The following is a 24988-nucleotide window of genomic DNA, read 5'->3' as shown; positions in this document are numbered from 1 at the left end:
ATAAACTTTAACGTAACTTATTGAATTGTGTGCTCACTGGAAGCAAGGCCCTATTCAAGATGCTGAAATCAGAGCATCTGGGGAAAAATCAGAGGTGGTGGGAGGCATATAAAGCATATCTTAGAGATACTGCTATTTCAGTTGCAGGCCACTGCAATAAATCAAGTCAAATGAATTTCCTGGTTTCCCAGCACATATAAAAGTTATGTTTATACTAAACTGTAGTCTAATAAGTGTGCAATACCATTATGTCTTAAAAAGTAACATTCATACTTTAATTTAAAAATACCTCATTGTGAAAAAAAAATGCTAACCATCATGTGAGCTTTCAGCAGGTCATAATCTTTTTGCTGGGGGAAGGTCTTACCTTGATGTTGATGGCTGCTGACTGTGGATCAGGGTGGCCACGTCAACTGACGCTCCCTTTCACAAATAATTTCTCTGTAGCATGAGATGTTGTTTGGTAGCATCTTACTCAGAGTAAAACTTTCAGAATTGGAGTCAATCCTCTCAAACCCTGCTGCTGCTTTTATCAACTAAGTTTATGGACTATTCTAACTCCTTTGTTGTCATTTCAACAAGCTTCACCAGGAGTAGATTCCATCTCTAGAAACCACTTTCTTTGCTCATCCGTAAGAAGCAGCTCCTCATCCATCCAAGTTTTATCGTGAGATTGCTGCAATTCAGTCACATCTTCAGCCTCTACTTCTAATTCTAGTTTTCTTGCTGTTTCCACCACATCTGTAGTTACTTCCTTCCCAGAAGTCCTGAACCCCTCAAGGTCATCCACGAGGGTTGAAACTGACTTCTTCCAACCTTTTTTAATGTTGCTAGTTTGACTTCTTCCCATGAACCATGAATGTTCTTAATGGCATTTAGAATGGTGAATCCTTTCCAGAAGGTTTTTCATTTACTTTGCCCAGATGTAGCAGATGACTCACGATGTTTGGTAGCTATAGCCTTACAAAATGTATTTCCTAAATAATAAGGCTTGAAAGTCAAAATTATTCCAAGATCCATGGGTTGCAGAATGGAAATTGTGTTCGCAGGCATGAAAACAATATTAATCTCGTACATCTCCATCAGAGTTCTTGGGTGACCAGGTGTTTGTCAATAAGCAGTAATACTGTGAAAGGAATCTTTTTTTTAAGCAGTAGGTTTCAACAGTGGGCTTGAAATATTCAGTAAATGATGTTGTAAACAGATGTGCTGTCATCCAGGTTTTGTTGTTCTACTTACAGAGCACAGGCAGAGTAGATTTAGCATAATTCTTAAGGGTCCTAGGATTTTCAGAATGGTAAAAGAGCTCTGGCTTCAGCTTAAAGTCACCAGCTGCATTAGCAACGAACGAGAGAGTCACCCTGTCCTTTGAAGCTTTGTAGGCAGGCATTGACTTCTCCTCCCTAGCTATGAAGGTCTTAGATGGTATCTTCTTCTAATATAAGGCTGTTTTGTCTACATCGAAAGTGTTTAATGTAGCCACCCTCTTGAACTATCTCAGCTAGACTTTCTGGATCACTTGCTGCAGCTTCTACATCAGCACTTGCTTCTCATCTTGCACTTTTACGTCAGCTTCTTTCCTTAAACCTCACAGACCACCCTCTGGCAGCTTCCAACTTTTCTTCTGCAGCTTCCTCACCTCTCTCAGCCTTCACAGAATTGAAGAGACTTAGGGCCTGGCTCTGGATTAGGCTTTGGCTCAAGGGCTGGTTTGATCTTCTATCCAGACCACTCAAACTTTCTCCATATCAGCAATAAGGCTCTTTCACTTTCTTATCATTATTGTGTTCACTGGAGTAGTACTTTGAATTTCTTTAAGAACTTCTCCTTTGCATTCACAAGTTGGCTAAGTGTTTGGCCCAAGTAGCCTCGCTTTTTGACCTATCTCAATTTTTGACATGCCTTCCTTACTGAGCTTAATCATTTCTAGCTTTTGATTTAAAGTGAGAGACATGCAACTCTTCCTTTCACTTGAACACTTAGAGGCCCCTGCAGGGTTGTTAATTGGCCTAATGTCAGTATTGTTTTGTCTCAGGGAATAGGGATGCCCAAGGAGAGGGAGAGAGATGGGGAATGATCAGTCACTGGAGCAGTCAGAACGCACACAATATTTATTGATTAAATTTGCAATCTTATATGTGCACGGTTCATGGCGCCCCAAAACAATTACAATGGTAACGTCAAAGGTCATGATCACAGATCACCTTAACAAATATATGGACTAATATATAATATATATATGTACTATATATATATATAATATATAAATATATAAACTAATGGAAAAGTTTTACATATTGTGAGAATTACCACATGTGACACAGAGACACAAAGTGAGCAAATGCTGTTGGAAAAATGGCGCCAACAGATTTGCTGGATGTAGGCTTGCCACAGACTTTAAATCTGTAAAAAACGCAGTGTCCGTGAAGCACAATAAAGGGAAGCACAATTAAAGGAGGTCTGCCTGGAATCATAAAGAAACTTACTAACAGGAAAGGAATGGGAGAGTAATAAGCACTATGGAGACCCTCCCAGCAGTGTGGCAGGGCCAGTGCCTGAGGGCTGGGCATCAGGTGGTATGGAAAGATGTCCCTAAGAAGTGCCAGTCACACTAAGGCCTAGTGGAAGCTGCTCCTTAGAGCAAACAGCAAAGGCAAAGACCCTAAAGCAAAAAAAAAAAAAAAAAAAGAAGCTGTATCTGAGTTTTGCAAACAATTCCAGGGTGGTCAGAAGGTGCAGGAACCATGGGCTTTATAGGCCAAGATGGGGGATTCAGTGTTTGTTTTTTAAGTGCAATGAGATAGCACTAGAGGTCTCACAGTGGAGGGAAGATATCTCACTGACTTAAATGTAAAAGATCAGTGTGACTGGCGTGTGGAGAAGGGGCTGCGTATAGAGGTAGGCAACACAGGGAGACCCTCAGGGGGGTCTCAGTCCAGAGAGGACAAGAGGGATGCTGAAAGAAGTGGTCTGGCTGATTGTAACCCCTTGCTGCTTTTTCACTCTGGCACAGCTAGGCCTGGAAATGTGTACAGGCTGCTCATTTGCAGGTCTTCTACAACAGCTGGAATATCTAATTTCTCAAATGGTTTCTCTCCTTTTGATGGCTTTGCTTTTAAAATAAACCATGGTACAAACATAAGTCAACAATTATATATAAGAAAAGAACAATCACGTTTATTCCATCCTATAGTCGGTTTGAGGGGGACCACCAGTCAGGGTTGGCTTCCTGCCCATGCCTAAAAGGAAATTGGAGGTCTTCTGAAAGGCCCCCTCATCCCAACGCCTTCATTGGTCTACCAGTTAGTCCAAAGTTCCTACAGAACTTTCCAATATGTGCTTCCCAGGGCACTGGGGCCAAGAGAAACAAGTAAGGTTCTGTGGTCAAATAGGTTTGGGAAACTGCATGTTATACCAAATTCCTAGACATTCATCATTTGCATTAGATACCAAGTTCTGAACAGTGTCACCATAAAGAACATTTACATTTATATTTAGCCCTGTGTTTCTCAAAAATATCTAATTACAAAACTCTTAGTATCTCACGACCATAAAATGCTGGATTAAGATATTGAACGTTTTTATAAAATGAAAATATTTCCCGACAGGAATTACATCATAAAATTCAAAAAGCCCCATGGGAAAGAAAGAGCAGTAGATGATTTACTGAGCATCATTCTCTCTGAGGCACAAAGTCACCCCTGAAACGGCTGGGGCAGCATTTTCCACTCTCTCTTTCTGTGAACAACTGAGTCACACGCCCCCAGTGCTGGGATAGACAGCCAAATGCCGTATTCTACTCCCTGGGTTCAAAACCAGACCTGGCTAGGATCACAGAGTGAGTGTGTGACAGTCCAGCTGGTCTACCAAACCCGTGGAAACACACTGCCAAGGGCACCTTCACCCCTGCAGTTAAACCCTATCCCGTGCCTTCAGAAACAGCCGGGGATCACAACAGACCTGGAATCTTTGGAATCTTTGTTCTACTTTAATATAAAGTCTGTGACTTTGGGAAAATCACTGGGACTATCTACAACACAGTGTTTTCACCTATAAAGTAAGACTTAATGCATACTGTGGAGCGTTTTAAGAATGAATAAGGAGTGATATATGCAAAATACCTGGGACCCAGGACCAGTTGGTTTCTCCTTTAGCTCATTTTTTTCTTTTGCATTCCTCACAGTCACATGCATAAAACACTTATTAAATTTTATTAAAAGATTGAATAAATCAACTATTCCAAACCTTTTTTCATTTTTCATACCTAAAGTTTTCCATAGCAAAGGCATATAATAAATTCAATATGTAAAACATCGAGGTTTATATTTTTAAGATTTTATTTATTTGAGAGAGAGCGAGAACAAGGGAGAGCACAAGCTGGGGGAGAGGAAGAGGCACACTCCCCGCTGAGCAGGGAGCCCGACATGGGGCTTGATCCCAGGACCCTGGGATCATGACCCGAGCTGAAGACAGACACTTAACCGACTAAGCCACCCAGGTGCCCCGCATATGGAGGCTTAAAATATGCCAGGCACTTCTAAATTTAATTCTCTGAGCAACTCTATGAGATAGGTCTTATAATTATTCCCATTTTATACATGGGAAAACTGAGGTGCAGAGAGTTCAGTAGCTTGCCCTATGTCACTCAGATCCCATGTTGCAGAGGTGGGATCAGACCAGGATAGGCTGGCTTCATACCAGATGCTCAGCTGCCATTGACCTGGTGACTATTTAACTCTGTGTAGTGACTTTCTGTGACAGAGTGTAAAATTGATGGTAAGGTGAAAAAATTAGGCAAACAAAGTAGAATGTGAGAAGCACTTTACTTTTTTAAGTAGAATCAAGGCCTGCCTTGATTTGACCCACTCTAGAATGGGTCAGATTAATAGCTGTGACTATATGAAAATATGCAAGATTTTTGCAAGGTGTTTGAATTCCCCAATTGTGTCAATTAATTGTAATAAGTAAGGCATCAGTTCTGAGGTAACAAATTATTGTTTGCCACACTGATAAAATATCCAAAGCCTGACTTCATTTATTTGCTCATTCCTTTCTCACATAGAGAAATTGGCTAACATCTGATGTGTAACATATACAAACAGATTAACATTAACATTAACAAACAGATTCAGAACAACTCTGCACTTTCTGAGTCTTTCTGTTGATTTTTAAGCTTTTATTTGAATTCCAGTTAGTTAACATACAGTGTTGTATTAGTTTCAGGTGGACAATATAGTGATTCAACACTTCCATACATCACCCAATGCTCATCACAACACGTGTGCTCCTCAGTTCCCCCTCCCCTTTGGTAACCATTGGTTTGTTCTCTATAATTAAGAGTCTGTTTCCTAGTTTGCCTCTTTTCTATCTCTTATTTCTTCCCTTTGCTTGTTTGTTTTGTTTCTTAAATGCCACATATGAGTGAAATCATATGGTATTTATCTTTCTCTGACTGACTTATTTCGCTTAGCCTTATACTCTTTAGTTCCATCCACATCATTACAAATGGCAAGATTTCACTCTTTTTTATGAGTAATATTCCATTGCATGTGTGTGCGTGCACATGCACATCACATCTTCTTCATCCATTCATCAGTTGATGGACACTTGGGTTGCTTCCATCTCTTACCTATTGTAAATAATGCTGCAATAAACGGGGGTGCATGTATCCTTTTGAATTAGTGTTCTTGTATTCTTTGGGTAAATACCCAGTAGTGTGATTGTTGGATCATAAGGTTTTTAACTTTCTGAAGAGCCTCCATACTGTTTTCCACAGTGGCTGCATCACTTTGCATTCCCACCAACAGTGCATGAGAATTCCTTTTTCTCCACATCCTCATCAACACCTGTTGTTTCTTGTATTGTTGACTTTAGTGTTCTGACAGGTGGGTTTCCACTGATTCTAATATATCACAGGAGATCTGTGAGGAGGCTTATGATGCCTTAACATCTCTTCCTGGAAATTAACAGGATCTGACATTTGTAGTGTACCTGCAAGCTCCACCCTGGAATTCCCTATAAGATTGTATAAGACACCTAGTAGAAATGCAAATGTAGCTTCAAACTTTGGGTCAATTATATTAAAATTTCATAAAACTGTCTGACTATATTGGGAGCTAAGCTGCAATAGCACAGCCCACTGCCCTAAGTACTAGAAATCCATGTGACACATAATGAAAATGTCTTCTTAGCAGGAGTTTTGACATTATCGAAATTCTTGGCACCCTCATGGTATTTAAAATATCCCCAACAGGTGTACCTGGGTGGCTCAGTCAGTTAAGCATCCGACTCTTGATTTTGGCTCAGGTCCTGATCTCAGTCCTGTGGTCGAGCCCCACGTTGGGCTCCCAGCTCAATGCAGAGTCTACTTGAAATTCTCTCTCTCCCTCTGCCCCTCCCCCTGCTCATACGTACATGCTCTCTCTTGTTCTCTCTCTCTCTCTCAAATAAATAAATAAATTTTAAAAAAATTTTATCCTCAGACCATAAGATTGCATAAGATTAAATAATTTAACACAAAAAATATTTATTTATTCTCCTTAATGTCTTTCACTTATTACAAAAATTATTAATTTTTATATTACAGATAAGCACAGAGAACCACATTTGTATTATGTCTTCAAAGTTTTTCTTTAAATTGTGCAAAACATGATAGTCTTTGCTACCGTTTTAGATTCTCAATATTTGGCTCACCTAACAACTATCATAAAATCATTCATTCTTAAATGATTCTTAAAATATGTCTAAATCAGAAATCTATAATTATTAAATCCATCCAACTACATAAGCCATCCTTAAAGCAATCCTTTAAAAAATACTCTTGGTAGATTAATTTGACACCTAACATACTCGATTTGAAGCAGACTCTAAAGGCAAAGGAAATTATCCAATTCCACTCAGATTTTTGTAAAATCACCTGTTATCACTTAAACCTCATATTGGGAACACATTCACTCATTTTGAATATCCTAGGAATTACAATTAGGGAAAATTAAGATATTCAAAACTTAAAATATAAGACATTTTACACCTATTAAGTTCAGTGTCTGAAATAACAATAAGAAAAAAAATCAAGAAATAAACTCAAGTATTAAATATACTTGATATACCAATATAGTATACTGATACCTTATAAGACTTGAAAATAAGTTTTACTGCCTTAACATAGAGAGCCTGCGACAAGTCACAGTTGGATAACCTTCATCACTGTCTATCACCATTTAAGATGGATCCACCTCAGTTCCTACCCTTTGCAGATTTTACTAAAGAATTATAACTGAATTGCAGGCGCCATGAGCTCAACAGAATTCACTTTACCATCCCATTGGAAGCAGACCTGGTCTTCTTTTCTCCTCACTAGTCACTGAATTCCCATCCTCAGAAATGCCCTCCTTTTGGTAACAGCTTTTTGCCTACTTGACATCAGGTGCCCCTGAGGGGCAAACACACGCAGTCAATAAAACTTTCTCTTGATGCCTGACCAATTCACAAGGCTCTGAACCAGAGGAGTGAAGGCCATGATATTCAGGGTCCAGTGTTCAGAAGACAGGTGGGTAGGGAGAGACCCAGGCACGTGGAAGAGAGAGGAAGAGAAACAACAGAGCATTCGGGCTAATTAGCCCTTCATTTGTCAGCACTGTGCTAGGCGCTTGACTTACATCCTTTCATTTACTCCTTATTAGTATTTTTGAGATACATGGGATGTCTGTCTGCCATTTTCCAGGCTGGGAAACTGAGGCTCAGAGAAGCTATACAACTTCAACTTGTCTTCATCTTACCACTAATGAGGAGTTAAGCAAAAGTTTGACTCCTTGTCTGATGAACCCCACAGCCCAGGTTCCTCCCTCATCTGTCACACTGCTGGAAAATTTCTGGAAGCCCATGGAGGAAGGCAGAGGGAAGAGAAGGTGAGGAAATAGTTATTACTGAAGGCAGGCAAGCTCAGCAGGAAGAGGGCAGCTTGTCTGGGCAGGGTCCATTTTTGCCTAGGACAGCTCTAAGTGGAAACCTTGTGACTCTGAGAGTCTATAAACTTTAAAACTCTACTTGATGAGCGATGGCCATACTTTGTGTTTATATAGCCACATGTCAGACCAATCTCTATGACACTCTAGAGATAAATGGTGAGAGTGAAAGAAAACATGTTTGTCCTGGACTCATGGAAGGAAGACTATCAAGAAGACAAGAGCTGAGATGCTCAATGAATGGGATGTTCACAAAGCAACTACAATTTAATTAGTTTTGATAGAAATACACAAGAATGAGTGTACCCATGACAAAGGCCTTTCATGAACACCTAATAGCTTACTGCCACCATGGAAACAGGCACCCCAGGAGCTCAGATACCTCCTGCTGCAGGCAGTGGGGCGTGGTGCACAGCAATCTAGTGAGGACTGCAGCCTGGGATCAGCACTGAGCTACAAACACCACGGATGACCTGTAAACCTCTCTTATATTTATCCCTCCATGTTTTTTAATGTTTAAGGAGAAAGAAGGAAGTAGGTGACCAAAAAAAAAAAAATCTTTCCTTACATTTTCATTGAGAATTGAGATGAAGTGCCAGTAATTGAGCCAGAAATCTATTGGTGGGAGGGTCTAAATGGTAATAGTTAGAGAACTTTAAAAATGAGATTTTTAAAAATTGTCAAATTCCTCTTGGGCAATTGCCAAAAAAGAAACCTAGAAAGCAATAAAGTCAAAAGCGATAGAGAGAGGTGAGTCAGCAAAAAAACCAGCCGTGAGTTTTCTTTGACACTGGAGTAAACAAAAGCCAATGCTATTTTAAGACAGGAAAGACTGGGCACATTATGAAACAGTCTTGGATTACTGTATTATTTGAATGCATTCTGGGAAATGTATAATGGGCAAAGGGCAAGAAAAATTGGCCAGAATCAGAATAAAAAATAAAGAAAGTCATCAAGGACTATTAAAATCACATTTCAAATATGTTCTTTTTAAGAAACTACATTATATGCATATTCAAATTTATGAACTATGATTATAGTGTGGCTTATACTTGCAAAGATATTCTAAAGGCAGTTTGAGTAGCACACTGTCCCTCTCTGGTAGACCAGCTCTACATTTAATTTTTTTTAACTTTAAAAAACTTTTATTTTAAAATAATTTTGGGTTTACATAAGAGTTGCAAAATTAACTCAGAAAGTTCCCATGATTACTTCACCCAGCTTCCCAACATCCTGCATAACCTCAGTATAATTCTCAAAATTGAGAATTAAGTTTAGTATAATATTCTTAACTAAACTGTCGATTTTATTTGGATTTCACCAGTTTACCACTAATATACTTCTTCCATTCCAGGGACCCAATCCAGGATGCCACAATGCATTTAGTTTCCTGTCCTCTTTGTGTTTTCCAATCTGTCAAAGTTCCTTAGTCTCTCCTGTCTTTCATGATTGTGATATTTTTTAATAGCCAGCACTACATTTAAAATGTACTTTCTGGGGCTAGATCTAATATACAAATCGGAGTATTGGAACAGATAACTGATCAGTGTCATAAGGATAATACCTGAGATTTGTTCCCTTCTAGGTAGCAACTTTGTGTGGTCACCCTTATTCTAAAAATAATTGCTCAAAATATTTTGATATCCAATTTAACAAATGCCTTGAGGGCCTGTGCCATAACCCTTCTGATTAACCTCTATGGTGGGAAATTGTTGCATGTCAAGGGTGGTTTTAGCGTTTGCAAATAGCCCAAGGTGTGCATGAGGTGGGGGGTGTTGACCAAGGCCAAAGTGGGGCAGAGTACTGTACAACCCTATGGCAATGCAACAGCAAGAAGGGGACGCCTTGAAAATTATTGCTAAAGAGGTTTGTGGTCATTAACAATAAATTCCAGGGAGCTGGAGGTTTCTGGAAAATACTGGCTCCCCAGGAACAAACCCCATTTTATGACTCTCCATCTTCCCGTAGCCTTGTAATCTGACCTTTAACTGTCTCTCCTGCCTGAGGATGACCTACCAGTGGCAGAGTGCTACAGTGGGGTGTCAAGCCTGGCTCCAGCTAGGAAGGCTTCATTACTTATCAGCTGTAGTGACTTCAGACCCCAAAGCCAACAAGAGTCAGGATTCCCCTGGCCAAGCTAATTCAAAAGACTTTTTTTTTTATTCTTATGTTAATCACCATACATTACATCATTAGTTTTAGATGAAGTGTTCCATGATTCATTGTTTGTGCATAACACCCAGTGCTCCATGCAGAATGTGCCCTCCTCAATACCCACCACCAGGCTAACCCATCCTCCCACCCCCCTCCCCTCTAGAACCCTGTTTGTTTTTCAGAGTCCATCGTCTCTCATGGTTTGTCTACCCCTCCGATTTCCCCCGCTTCATTCTTCCCCTCCCGCTACCTTCTTCTTCTTCTTTTTCTTTTCTTAACATATATTGCATTGTTTGTTTCAGAGGTACAGATCTGAGATTCAACAGTCTTGCACAATTCACAGCGCCTACCAGAGCACATACCCTCCCCAGTGTCTATCACCCAGTCACCCCATCCCTCCCACCCCACCCCCCACTCCAGCAACCCTCAGTTTGTTTCCTACAATTAAGAATTCCTCATATCAGTGAGATCATATGATACATGTCTTTCTCTGTTTGACTTATTTCACTCAACATAATACCCTCCAGTTCCATCCACGTCGTTGCAAATGGCAAGATCTCATTCCTTTTGATGGCTGCATAATATTCCATTGTATATATATACCACTTCGTCTTTATCCATTCATCTGTCGATGGACATCTTGGCTCTTTCCACAGTTTGGCTATTGTGGACATTGCTGCTATAAACATCGGGGTGCATGTACCCCTACGGATCCCTACTTTTGTATCTTTGGGGTAAATACCCAGTAGTGCAATTGCTGGATCATATGGTAGCTCTATTTTCAACTTTTTGAGGAACCTCCATACAGTTTTCCAGAGTGGCTGCACCAGCTTGCATTCCCACCAACAGTGTAGGAGGGTTCCCGTTCTCCGCATCCCCGCCAACATCTGTCGTTTCCTGACTTGTTAATTTTAGCCATTCTGACTGGTGTGAGGTGGTATCTCATTGAGGTTTTGATTTGGATTTCCCTGATGCCGAGTGATATTGAGCACTTTTTCATGTGTCTGTTGGCCATTTGGATGTCTTCTTTGGAAAAATGTCTGTTCATGTCTTCTGCCCATTTCTTGATTGGATTCTTTGTTCTTTGGGTGTTGAGTTTGATGAGTTCTTTATAGATTTTGGATACTAGCCCTTTATCTGCTATGTCATTTGCAAATATCTTCTCCCATTCTGTCGGTTGTCTTTTGGTTTTGTTGACTGTTTCCTTTGCTGTGCAAAAGCTTTTTATCTTGATGAAGTCCCAATAGTTCATTTTTGCCCTTGCTTCCCTTGCCTTTGGCGATGTTTCTAGGAAGAAGTTGCTGTGGCTGAGGTCAAAGAGGTTGCTGCCTGTGTTCTCCTTTAGGATTTTGATGGACTCCTGTCTCACACTGAGGTCTTTCAACCATTTGGAGTCTATTTTTGTGTGTGGTGTAAGGAAATGGTCCAGTTTCATTCTTCTGCATGTGGCTATCCAATTTTCCCAACACCATTTGTTGAAAAGACTGTCTTTGTTCCATTGGACATTCTTTCCTGCTTTGTCAAAGATGAGTTGACCATAGAGTTGAGGGTCCATTTCTGGGCTCTCTATTCTGTTCCATTGATCTATGTGTCTGTTTTTGTGCCAGTACCATGCTGTCTTGATGATGACAGCTTTGTAATAGAGCTGGAAGTCTGGAATTGTGATGCCGCCGGCTTTGCTTTTCTTTTTCAACATTCCTCTGGCTATGCAGGGTCTTTTCTGGTTCCATACAAATTTTAGGATTATTTGTTCCATTTCTTTGAAAAAAGTGGATGGTATTTTGATGGGGATTGCATTGAATGTGTAGATTGCTCTAGGTAGCATTGACATCTTCACAATATTTGTTCTTCCAGTCCATGAGCATGGAACGTTTTTCCATTTCTTTGTGTCTTCCTCAATTTCTTTCATGAGTATTTTATAGTTTTCTGAGTACAGATCCTTTGTCTCTTTGGTTAGATTTATTCCTAGGTATCTTATGGTTTTGGGTGCAATTGTAAATGGGATCGACTCCTTAATTTCTCTTTCTTCTGTCTTGTTGTTGGTGTATAGGAATGCCACTGACTTCTGTGCATTGATTTTATATCCTGCCACTTGACTGAATTCCTGTATGAGTTCTAGCAGTTTTGGGGTGGAGTCTTTTGGGTTTTCCACATAAAGTATCATATCATCTGCAAAGAGTGAGAGTTTGACTTCTCCTTTGCCAATTTGGATGCCTTTGATTTCTTTTTGTTGTCTGATTGCTGTGGCTAGGACTTCCAATACTATGTTGTCAAAAGACTTTTAAAACCATAAGTCTCAAAAGACTGAAAGAGAAGAAGGAGTGGATAGAGGCTTTGAAGTGCCGGAAGCTCACACCCCACAGTATCCCTGCAGCCAGGAGAGAGCAGGGCCAAATAGGGGAGCCCCCACCCCCCACGCAGGCTAGGACTTTTATCTACACACATCTGTAGTTTTTGTGCCCCTCCTATGTCCTCATCTGCATAACAGAATGGCCCAGCTAAAATCTCATGAGGTCTGCAATGTCACTGATATGCTACGTTTTGTGATAAATTCAACATTTGGCTCAAAATAAATCTTTTCCTTGTTCAAATGTTGTCTATATAATTCTAGGTCTCTACAATTTCATTTAGCTCCAAGTAATAACTCTATGTGTTAGGTTTTCCTTATAGGCATGTCTGACCATAAACGACAGGTGGTAAAATTCCTTTAGTTCTGCAAAGCTACACACAGCAAATTCTAAACCAGATTTGACCACACATTTTGTTGTTCTTTATCATCATCCCCGATGACGATGTGTGTGTGTGATTCTGTGTTGGGAGCAAGGGATGGAGACTCACTGAAATGTCAGGATCACAAAAACCTAAACTCTCCTCCATACCAACTGTTATGAAAAAACCCTCATATACCTAACATGATACAAAATTATTTTCCTTTCCTTTCCTAACATTTCTGTGAGGTAAAGCGTGAAATGATTTACGTATGATGGCTATTAAGGGCCCAGAACAATTTAGATGTAAAAATTCTGGTGTGTTGATTAAGAAGCAATGCTTTACAGCCATATTTTCTAATATTGAAGAAAAAAATTATGTGCAGAAATATTACTGTGAGAATCATGAAAATATTTCTCAGGCTTGAGCACCTCATATTCTAGATGATATAATTGAGGAATAGAGAGTTTCTGTGACTTGGCAAAGTCACATAGCTCATTATGAATAGGGTTGAGACTTATTGCTTAGACTTTCAGACCAGAGCCCTTTCCAAAATACTCGCAGTGTAGATTCTCCAGCAGGGACACATCCTCCTGTGGCAATGCCAAAGCGGAATGCTGCTAGCAAGCAGGTACAGTCTGGGGAATGCAGAAGGAGAAAAGAAATGGCAGGGGCAGGAACCACTCAATGCTGCACAGATCTATAATTCATTTCTATGGAGCTCTGGTTCAAAATCATCAGCTTGTTAAGGTTCTACACTCTTCCTCCTTCCTGCACCTATGGCCAAAACTGCTAACTGAGCAGATTTGACCACAACAGAAAACAGATCAATTTGTGTGGTTCCAGGAGAGCTGAAAACATTTTAAAAAATCATATGCACTCCAAGGATGATGTTCCAGGCAATCTTTACCATTGTCAAATGCATTTCTCCTTCTCTAGTCACTGCAAAGCAAGTAAAATTTATTCATCCCCATGTTGATCAAATTCACATTTTGAAAGTCAGAGGGCATGTAAATTAGATGGTTATGAATTTTATATTCAAAGACAGAAAACCCAATGGCTAGAATATGCTAGACCTAACTGAATTTTCCCACTTCTGAGATATTCAAGAGAAAATGTTTAGCCCATGAATTCCTTAATTAATCAATTAGCAAATATTTCTTCAGTATTCACTGGATATTGTAGCCCTCACTAGACAGCTGAAGTGTAATGACTGGACACAACTCTGCAGCCAAAAAAACATCTAATTCAAAAGACATATTTTAAAATACCTACTATGTGTTAGGCGATAAGTGAGTGGTAAGGAGATCAAGAAGGATTACAGAGGGTCCCTGAACTTGCAGATACATGGAAGAGAACAATCATACAACTAAGGACAAAATTCTGTGATAATATGAACCAAGTGTCAGGTGAACACAGAGGGAACACTAAATTCTGCCTCGGAAGGAGAATTAAAGAAGGGGAAAAGATGTCACAGATGTCACATTGTTCCAAAGGTAACAATAAACAATGGTGCCTTCCAGCATATATGATGGGAGAATGGGGAGAGGGGCCGTGAGGGTCCAGACAGACAGTACTCAACTTCCAACAGGTCTCATTCCAAAGCTTCTTTGGAAGTTGATTGGAATTCCAAATCATCTGCCCATTGAAACTATGCTGCTCTTGATGAGCAGGTCCTCAAACTAGCCTTTTACTAATAGCAATGCCTAATTTCTTTCTATATCACTGTAACAGTGAACCATATTCCCCATTGTTAGCTGAGCTCATTACACCAAACTAAAGATATTTCCCAGATTTCCTTGCAGTTAGGTTGGTAAATAATATTATTAAACTTAAGCTAATGGGATGTGAACAGAAGCGATTCATGCAACTTCCAGGTTGTGTCCTTAGAGGGTGAGGAAGAAGTGTCCCTTCTGTGTTTACTTCCTCCATCCTTCAGCTTGATGTAAACATGGGAACAGATTACCTTCAACCACAGGGATGACTGCAACACCTGCAAGGTAGCAAAGCAATGGTGGCTTACCCAGGTAACATCATAGATCATAGTTAACGTACCAGCTTTGAATCACCTACATCTTGACTATCATGTGAGAAATATAAAGTTTATCTTATCTAAGCCTCGTTAGCCTGAGAAACCTGTATTTTAAAAAGGACTTGCAAAGAATAAAATTGTCTTTGAGTGAAACTGGCTAAAAGGGTCATCTGTCGACTGGAGAAAAGAATCTCCTTGCTCCCAGGAGAGGAATACAAACTTCCTGGGCTGATAACCAAGCACTGAATGGAATGTAGAATGACAACAGTGGTTTGTCTGATTTGACTGGGGTGAAGCTAGAATGTAACTGATGCTGACAAAAGCTCCATGTTCTGTAGAATCAATTCTGGAAAGCTTTGTGCAGGGGAAGTCACACCTGGCTCAGCACATGGGAAGGATGGAAAGAGGCCAAGAGGCCAAGATGGAGGTTTGAGGTTCTCTAACACTACAGGACACACAGGATATGAAACCAAGACAATCCTCTGTTGACTGAGATGAAAGAGTAAAGACAAACAGAGGAACATCTATGAATAAGATACTTGATTTGCAAAGCCCTTGCACCTGAGGGTCAATGGCACCAACAGTATCATTGTAAATGTGCAGGTCAAAGAGAGAAGGGAAATCTTGCACTGAGCTCACAAGAGCTGGCTGCAGGAGAAAGATAAAAAGCTTGGTGTTGACCAAACCAAGTCTAAAGGGAGGAGGAGGGGAGTGAGGTAGAGAGCTCAGAGTTGGAAAAAATACTTAAAGAAGAATGCATCTGAACTTGGGTAATAGAATAAATAACTCCTCAAGAGAGTAGTTAATGCACTAACAATGAAATTTTCAAAAAATAAATAAATTTCCAATAGCATCAAAACCAATAAAATAGGAAGAAATTTAACAATAAAATACTAAGAAGATGAAAGATATCTATGCTGAAAATGATGAGATATTGATGAAAGAAATTGAAGGTGACACAAATAAATGGAATGATATCCCATGTTCATGGATTGGAAGAATTAATATTGTTAAAATGTCAATACCACCAAGGGCCATCTATAGGTTCAATGCAATCCTTATCAAGATTCCAATAGTATTGTTTACAGAAGTAGATAAAACACTCCTAAAGTTTATATGAAACCACAAAAGATCCTGAATAGCCAAAGAAATCTTGAGAAAGAACAAAGCAGGAGGCATCACGCTTCTTGATTTCAAGTTATACAATAAAGCTATAGTCATAAAAACAGTACAGTATTGGCATAAAAATAGTCAAGCAGACAAACAGAACAGAATTGAGTGACCAGATATAAACCCAAACATATATAGTCAATTAATATTTGATAAGGGAGCCAAGAATTCTCAATGGAGAAAAGACAGTCTCTTTAATAAATGGCCCTGGAAAAACTGGATATGTGAAAGAATGAAATTGAACCCATATCTTATACCATTCATAGAAATTAACTCAAAATGACTGAAGACTAAAAGACAAGACCTGAAGCCATGAAATTTCTAGAAGAAAACCTAAGAACAAAGCTCCTTGACATGAGACTTGGTAATGAATTTTTGGATGTGACACCTAAAGCATAAGGAACAAAACCAAAAATAAACAAGTGGGACTACATCAAACTAAAAAGTTTTTGCACAGAAAAACACCAAAGTGAAATGACAACCTATGGGGAAAATATTGCAAATATTGCAAACCTCATATCTAATAAGGGGTTAATATCCAAACTATATAAAGAACTCCTACAACTCAATAGCTAAAAAACCAAATAACCCAATTAAAAAATGGGCAAAGAACCTGGATAGATATTTTTCCAAAGAAGATACACAAAAGGCCAACAGGTACATGAAAAGATGCTCAACATCACTTATCATCAGGGAAATACAATTTAAAACTACAGTGAGATAGAATCTCACACCCATTAGAATAGCTGTCATCAAAAAGACGAGATAACAAATGCTGGCATGGATGTGAAGAAAAGAGAACCCTTGTGACTGTTGGTGGGATTGTAAAATGGTGTGGCCACCGTGGAAAATAGTATGAAGGATGCTCAAAAAAATTAAAAATAGAACTACTATATTATCCAGCAATTCCACTTCTGGGAATATATCCAATGATAATGAAAACACTAACTCAGAAAAATATCTGAACCCCCATTTTCATAGCAGCTCTATTTACAATAGCAAAGACATGGGAACAACCTAAGTGTCTATCGATGGATGAATGTATAAAGAAACATACATATACACACACATACACACACAATGGAATATTATTCTGCCATTAAAAAATTAGGAAATCCTACCATTTGCAACAACATGGATGGACTGCAAGGGCACTATGCTAATTGAAATAAGTAAGATAGAGAAATACAAAATAAATACTGTATAATTTCACTTATATGTGTAATCTAAAAAAAAAATGCAGGGGCTGGGAGAGGGAGGGGAATTAGAGGAAGCTGGTCAAAAGATACAACCTTTCAGTTATAAGATATTCAAGTACTAGGGATGTAATGGACAGCATGATGACTACAGCTAACCCTGCCATGTGAGATATAGCAAAGGTGTTAAGAGAAGAAATCTTTAGAGTTCCCATCACAAGAATTCATCTCCTTTATTCTTTTCTTCTTTCTATTCATTTTATGGTATCTATATGAGAAGACAGATGTTAGCTGAACCTACTGTGGTGATCACATCACAATATATGTAAGTCAAGCCATCATGCTGCACTCCTTTCATTTACACAGGGATGTATGTCAGTTATTTCTCAATAAAACTGGAAAATAAAAATAAAATAAAAAGAGAGTAAAGTCACCTTCACCCCCAGATGACTGGTGAAATTGCAACAGAAAGCTGGAACTAACCACACAGATAGATATAGCAGACCTATTCTTTTTTATAAAATGTATCCAAAATTTGGAATTCACATACCAAAAAGTTTAAATATGTCCATCCATAATATCCTCGTTGAAGGTGGAATTGTACCTATAAGCACAGCAAATAATTCAAAAGTGGCAATCAGAAAACTTTACCATCCTGATATGATAAAACAAGGCAAACAAAAAATGTATATTCTGCAAGAGACTTGAAATGCATTTTTAATTGTTATTATATATGTTTTTTTAAAAATCTACCAATAAATAGAAAAGATGTAAACATTTATGTTATTACTCTTAAATTTCAAAAATAATTTAGCTAAATGCTCCAGGCCCATTAGGATTACTGGATAGGTCACAGTTATGAAATTGTCAAAAATATCTGATGTGCTCTCTCCACAGATACTGAATGTATCTTTCTTGATCCTGCCATGTCCTGATGGGTCTGAAAGGCCACGTGGAGGATCTGGTGAATGTGATAAGTCTCATATATGCTTATCACTTACAGCCAAATACTTTAAAAATGTTTTCCAATACAGCTTTGTGTTTAGCCTCAACTCAGTGATATGCTTGTTTTATTGTGTACACCTGATTCCATGTCCTCGAAACAACTGTTTAAATCTACAAATCTTACAAAATTTAATGTTTTACATTATACGCATTGTATCATCATATGGTTCTCAATCAATTGCTCTTAAATATCCAGGTGTGCCTATACTATTCTAAGATCTCCTGAATATTTAGGGGAAAAGTTATAATATTATATACTGTTACTGTACAACTTCATATACAATTATAGTAGCATAGGAACTAAAAGGAAAATGCCTGTGTAAAAGCAGATAAATAAATAAAATCATATTCAATAAATACCATGAAATTGGTGGTTTAGTGTCAGAAAGTCAAAAGTAAGCACTGTCAGCATAGGTCTATGGAGACCCTATTATTTAACCAGAAGAATGCAATTGTGCAGTAGAATATTGAGCAAAACTGGTGTGAAAAATCCTGATAATTAAAAATTCTCCCACAGGGCGCCTGGGTGGCTCAGTTGTTAAGCGTCTGCCTTTGGCTCGGGTCATGATCCCAGGGTCCTGGAATCGAGCCCCACATCGGGCTCCCTGCTCCGCGGGAAGCCCGCTTCTCCCTCTCCCACTCCCCTTGCTTGTGTTCCTGCTCTTGCTATCTCTCTCCCTGTCAAATAAATGAAATCTTAAAAAAAAAAATTCTCCCACAACACACCCACGCCCACTTTCAATTGCGTAATTTGGCTGTAGGAAGGTACAGAGTTGCTTTCATGTGGATCCCACCTACTCATATCAGTATCTTTATGACCCATGTCACCACCTGTTAGTCTTAATTTCTACCAAGACATTCTTCAAGCATCCTGCTCTTCTGCTCATCTACACAAATGCAATAATAATACCTCCCACTTTGAGCACCTGCATAGTGTCAGGCATTATACAAGGTGTGGCTGGGCACACTATCGCACACCTGCCCAAGGAAGGAGGCATTAATAACTCCCTTTTACAGAAAGAAAAGAGAAACAAGCAAAAACAACTCTATGATCTCATAGTAAAGGGCAGAGCCAGGATGTGAACGGAGATCTTTGAAATTGCCAAGTCACAACCTCTTTTCCCCCGAAGGTGAGGTCCAAAGCAGCCTGCTTATCGCCGACTATGAACAAGCATATATTCCCTGTAGAGCAATATGCCCACTGCCAAACCCACAGGCTGGACACATAGCTCCAGCTTCCACAACCCATGCAACAAAATGATCATGTCCATCTGTGTTTACAAAATTATTTTATTTTAGAACTAAACTACATATTTCTAATCCTTCCCACTATTACTTTTCTCCTTTCTGAAAATGATAAATAGTATCTACCTATATAAGACTGAGAAGGTGTAACAGAAAAGAAAGTAACTTTCAGCACTGTTAATGCATCCTTCAACAGCTGAAACCTCCTTCTTTTGAGAGCTATAGCAGGGCATCATTTATAATTCTTGGGGTGTATGTAAGTGTGATTTTGAAATGACACATGCCACATAGGGAGAAATATATTATGCTGTAGAGAAAAAATTATATTTAGATAGACACACCCATACATATTTCAAAAGCGACTCCATGGTTTTGCTCTAATTTTTATCCAATATCTCTAAAGGGAATTTTAGAAATTATTCCAGGTTTTGCACAATTACCCAAGTGTGATTTTTTTTCTCAGAACACTAGTTGGTTGGTTGATTCTTTTTGTGTGCTCTATAGTCTCCTGGTCTGCTCTGTGCTCTCCTAAGCTCTGGTCACTGCAGTTAAGGGAAGCATAAAGTAGTGATGCCACCGTGGTTCTGCCCCTCCTGGACCAATCTGTTCTGTCCAAGCCAGCTCCCCTCCCCTGCCCTGAAAATGGTTAAACTGGCTCTTTAGGCAAGACATTAGGAAACTCCAAGGAGCACTAGGTAAAATGAATGAATGGGTCAACTGCATGTGAATTAAAATGTACAAATCCGGTTCTGACCCATGAATAGACTCAAATCATAAAGATAGGGGGCACAGTACAATCATGTTAAAAGAAAAATGAGTGTAAAGTATTTTTAAAGTACTCAACAATGATCAGATGTTATAATTATTAGAGATTTCATAATATTATGGAAGCTTTTGTCTGGTGTTTTTTTTTTTTTTTTCCCCCCATGCATCATTTGTAAGAAAAGAGTCAGAATGGCTACCCAAGTAATCATAAATAATTCTGGAGACCTTTAAAATTTTCAGTTTCTACTGATGTAGGAAAATCTGTCACTGGATATTCATTTTGGATGGTAAACAACATATATATTATATTATATTATATATTATATTATGGTTTCTATTTCGCTTTTAATGCTCAAGAACCACGTAACACCTGCATAAAAGGGGCCTGATTTCACTTCTCACTTCTCCATAAACTTTTTTCTACAGGAAAAAAGAAAAACCTAAAGCATCAGTTTAAACAAAATGGCAGTTAATTTTAATATCTATCGTTAGGCAAAATGGCTAGAGCATACCTGTGCAGAAAAATTTCAACATCAATGTTAGAGAAATGTTTTGTTTTGTTTTTAAATACACAAGCTTCTACAAAGGCCTGGCTTTGAAGGTTGCCTTGCCCAGGTATAAAAATAGATGGCTAAAATGTAAAAATCGATTCTAATGGCAAATAGATCATCGCACTCTCCATGACCAGGATATTAGGGAAACCTGAATATTTGATTTAGTAGCACCCTGGGAGTAGGCAGACCTGAAAACCCTCCAATAACCTTGAAAATACCCACTTCTTGTTGAGAATTGAATGCCCAATCAGGCGACACCTACCCAGTCCCTTTTTGTCCCTACAAGTACAATGATTAGAAGGCATCTAGTCGCTGGGAAGTGGGTTGTCTTTCCTAAGCAGCAGCCAACAAGTGAGGGGGTACTCAGGGGATCAGCCCTCCGGTCTTCCCAGGAGTTCTCGCTCTCTTTCAGGCAGGGGAGGAGGTCTGAGGTCCGAGGTCCTAGGTCCTTGTGCTTCACCTTCCCTTAGGTCGGCTTTCCACAAGGGTGGGGGAAGCAACAGGCTCCAGACCGAGCTGGGGGCCTCCACAGCACCCCCACCCACCCACCCACCCACATACAGGTTAGCCTTCCTTCTGTTAGCCCAGAAGATGCGTGGGAATCCAGAAGCGTAAGCTGGAAAGGGAAGGCGGCCGAGGATCACCTGGGCCGACTCCGGCTTTTCCTGGAGCTATGCAGCAGGACAAGGGGCGCGGGCGGGGGGCGGGGGGCCTAGCGTCTTGAGTCCCTGGAAGCAGTTCTCATTCCAGGAAGGTCAGGTCCCGAGGGCAAGCCACTGCGAGGGGCCCACCGGGCGCCGAGGAACAAGTCAGAGGGCGGGAGTCAGAGGCCGGGCGGTGCCGGGACCCGGTCCGCGGGCTGCGCTCCCCGCTCCGCCCTGCACCCCTGGGAGCCTCCGCGGAGGGCTGGAGTCGCGGCTGGCGCCTCGAGCCTCGGGGCGTGGGAGCTGGGAGTGCGGTGAGCCCCTGCCCCTCTGGAGGGCAGAGCTCAGAGCAGTCCCACTGATAGGACTTGGCGGTGTAGACCACCAGTGATTAGACAGAATGACATGGCCCGGGCCCCTGCAGCCGCGGAGCATCCCGTGCGGCCGAGCTGGCTTCCGCAAGGGCCGAAGCTCAGGGCGAGGGTGGGTGGCCAACAGCGGGTAATCCCTGCTGTCACAACACTCAGCTCAGACTGGACTGAGCGGGCAGCAGGTAACCACCTGCCCAGTTCTTCCAACAGTCGCCGCGAGCTGCTACCCGGAGAGGAGGCGGGGAGGGGAAAAAGGCTGGGGTTGGGGAAGAAGTGGGGATGGTGAGGTGCGAACAGAGGAAGAGAGTGCCTTCTGACCCTCGTGCTACTCCCCAGGCCTCCTGCCCCGTCGGCACGGACAACCACAAATCGGCCTTCAGACTGAAAGCCCTTTGTTAACTCAGGCTTTGGCTTCCACTGGGCAAACAGTAAAGGAGCCAGGCACGGTGCCAGGTGCTTCAGATACTCAGACGATTCCCCAGACCGTATGTACGTAAGGCACCAGAAGTATCCCGGCGCTCTTTTCCCCACAGCGCTCTCCCAGAGGCTTTTCCGTTTTGAAACTTAAGCAAACTGGCAGAGAGAGACGTCCACGTAAACTCCGTGGACGCTGCGATGCTCACCTCCATGCGCGGTTAAGGATGAAGATGCCTGCAAAATGGTCCTGCCTGGAAACTCAAATGGCAGAGAAAGACCAGCACGTGCGCCCCGAGCCCTCCAGCTGCCGAGGACCTTGTGTCTTCGCCAGGGACTATTTTCACTCTGAAAGCCTTCTCTGGTTTGACGCGGAGGCTTCTGACACCTTAATACTCGACTACAAAATCCTCCCAAGTAGCTGGGATTAGACCCTCAGGAAACATTCTAGAGCCCCCCTATTACCTGCGCAAATAAAAACACTTAGCACAGGTGTGATCTTGAGTCCTCAACCTCTAGCAAACTGCAGAAAGGTGGCTTTTTCTGCGAAGGCCACGCTTTCTTTGTAAATGCAGCTGCTGCTTGGTAAAAGGTGTTCTGTTTTCTAGCTCTGGTGGGGGAAGCGAAAATTAAGGCGCTGTCAGTCATTCCTAGAAGTGGGATTCGGTGTAACAGGCACCTTCTATTAGAGGAGAAACTCAGAAACTCTCAATCCAGGCAGGATGCCAGTCTTTAGACCTGAGACCCAGTTGCTTTTAAAGCCCTGCCGACCCTGTAGAAATAGTGAGATCCTTTACTGGGAGTCCAAGAGGCTCCCTTCTGGCCTTCCCTTAACCCTCACCGGTCCCAGGGAGTCGCAGTCTGGCTCTCTAACCCTTTAAAGATTTGTAAGGGCGGACGCCTGGACGGCGGAACTGCGTCTTTGGTCCTCTAGGGCCCCAGCATCCAGCGCTTTTGTTGTAGGGGCTTTTGTGGAATAAAAGAAAAGTAAGCAACGTGAGGGCACTGTTTCCCTGTACCTTCTAACTTCTTTTCTTTTTAGAATGGCCAGAGTCCTTCACTTCTTCCCTCACAGTTGCTGGGATACGGGGTGGGGGCGAAATGGCTTCGGTACCGTCTGGATACACCAGGTGCTGTGCGTCTGCGGACAGGGGCGCGGAGGGGGCTCTGGTTCGACGCCGCACTGTACCTGGGAAGGCAGTCTGCAACCGCCTTCCAGAAAGATTTGCATCCTTTGTGCACAAGTCAATACTCCACGAAAAGAAATTCCACGTGTAACTAAGTTCAACACAAGAGTCTTGAGCACATGCCAATCCTGGCCGCCAGAACCCTGGACGGTTCTGAGAGACCCCGGTCGTGCGCCCCAGCGCGGGAAGGGAGAGTGCCACGCTGCGGCACTCGCGACAGCACGCGTCTGACTCCTCTGGTACAGGAACAGTGGCGCGGGCTTCCCCAACCGAGTTCCCGAGCACTAGAGCCCTTAACTTAGGTTTACTCGGAAGCCTGGCCCCCTCCCCAGGCGCCCCCTTTAGCCTCCCCAAGTAACCTCGGCGAGCGGACCACACTTACCTACTGCCAGGCAGATGGGGAGCAGCAGCCTGAAGATGAGCCCGCACACCACTTCCGAGGCCATCGCGTCGGTCCGGCGAGTCCAAGCAGAGGGGCGAATTTCGAGGGTCCCTAAGACTGGGGTGCCAGGTCCATGTCCACCTAGGGCCTCGGGCGGCGGGCGGCTCGCAGCCGACCTGGCATCGCCTCGCAGAGGGCCGCCGCGCTGTCCTCCCCGAGGGCGCGCTCCCCGGGCTGTGGGCCACCCCTCACCGGGCTCTCGCTCGCCCCTTGCAGGTCTCTCAGCCGCCCTTGGCCGGTCTCTCCGCGGCGCCTCGCCGGGCCCTCGGCCGCCCCTAACCAGGCTCTAGGTAGCCCCCTCGCCAAGCGCCCGACCCCCCCACGGCCGGCCCATGAAGTGTGGAATCCCCAACCCGGTGGCGGCGGCCTCTTCAGTGGGTGGCCGGGGCCAGAGTCGTGGACTGGGGCACTCGGGGAGGGTCCCGGGGGGCGGCGCGGCGAGGAAAGGGGGCAGGAAGGGCGTGTTGTCCTTTAGCCCGGCTCCTGGGGCGTCGCTCAGGGGCGGGAGGGGAGTTTTCTTCCCGGAACCCCCACTGGAGGTGAGATCCAACGTGCCTTTGCTGCCCGGCGCCGGCCCCCTGCCCACGCAGGCTGCGGCGCGCCGCCCTCTGCCCGGACTCTCGGAGCTGCCGGAGGTCCCGAGCCGCACCGCGGCGGCTCCTCGAGCGGCGGCGCAACTTAGCCTCTGCGCCCCCCAGCTTCGTGCCGGAGAGACCCGGGTGGGAGCGGCCAGGCGCGCAGAACCATCCCCGACTGCACGGGGCTCGAGCTATCGGTCCGGGGGTGGCGCTGCGAGTCCCTCCCTCACTAGGAGGAATCGTGCGAGCGTGGGCAGAAATCGAGACGAAAGCACACAGCCAGTGGGTCCGGCTCCAATTCCCTCCTCCACGGCCTCAACTTAAAAAAAAAATGAAATGAAAACCAAACGGCGTCCGGATGCCAGCTCGCCCCCCGCCCGCCGCGGTGCAGCCTCGCCCAGGCGGCGCAGCCCCGGCTCCACTTCTCCACCTTCAATGAAACTTTCGAAGCCTTACTCGGGGACGGGCGTGCCCCCGAACCAATGGGACGGCGGCTCCGGAGCCGGCGCGCGGGGAGCCGGGCCCCGCGCTGCAGCTCGGGAGGCGGGCGCCGAGCAC

General features: G+C 42.6%; 1 protein-coding gene across 1 annotated transcript in view; it reads right to left on the bottom strand.

Annotated features, from left to right (window-relative positions):
- PIEZO2 (piezo type mechanosensitive ion channel component 2) overlaps nt 1-23856 on the bottom strand; it is a 500927-nt gene extending 477071 nt beyond the window's left edge. Inside the window, exon 1 of the mRNA XM_044921024.1 lies at nt 23793-23856. Within this exon, the coding sequence (XP_044776959.1) occupies nt 23793-23856 (64 nt within the window). The remainder of the gene's footprint in view (nt 1-23792) is intronic.
- Nucleotides 23857-24988: the final 1132 nt, after the last annotated feature.

This window comes from Neomonachus schauinslandi, chromosome 14 (assembly GCF_002201575.2).
Source record: "Neomonachus schauinslandi chromosome 14, ASM220157v2, whole genome shotgun sequence".
Taxonomy (NCBI): Eukaryota; Metazoa; Chordata; class Mammalia; order Carnivora; family Phocidae; genus Neomonachus; species Neomonachus schauinslandi.
Note: the sequence above shows the minus strand (reverse complement) of the source record. Positions and strands in the feature narration are given on the sequence as shown.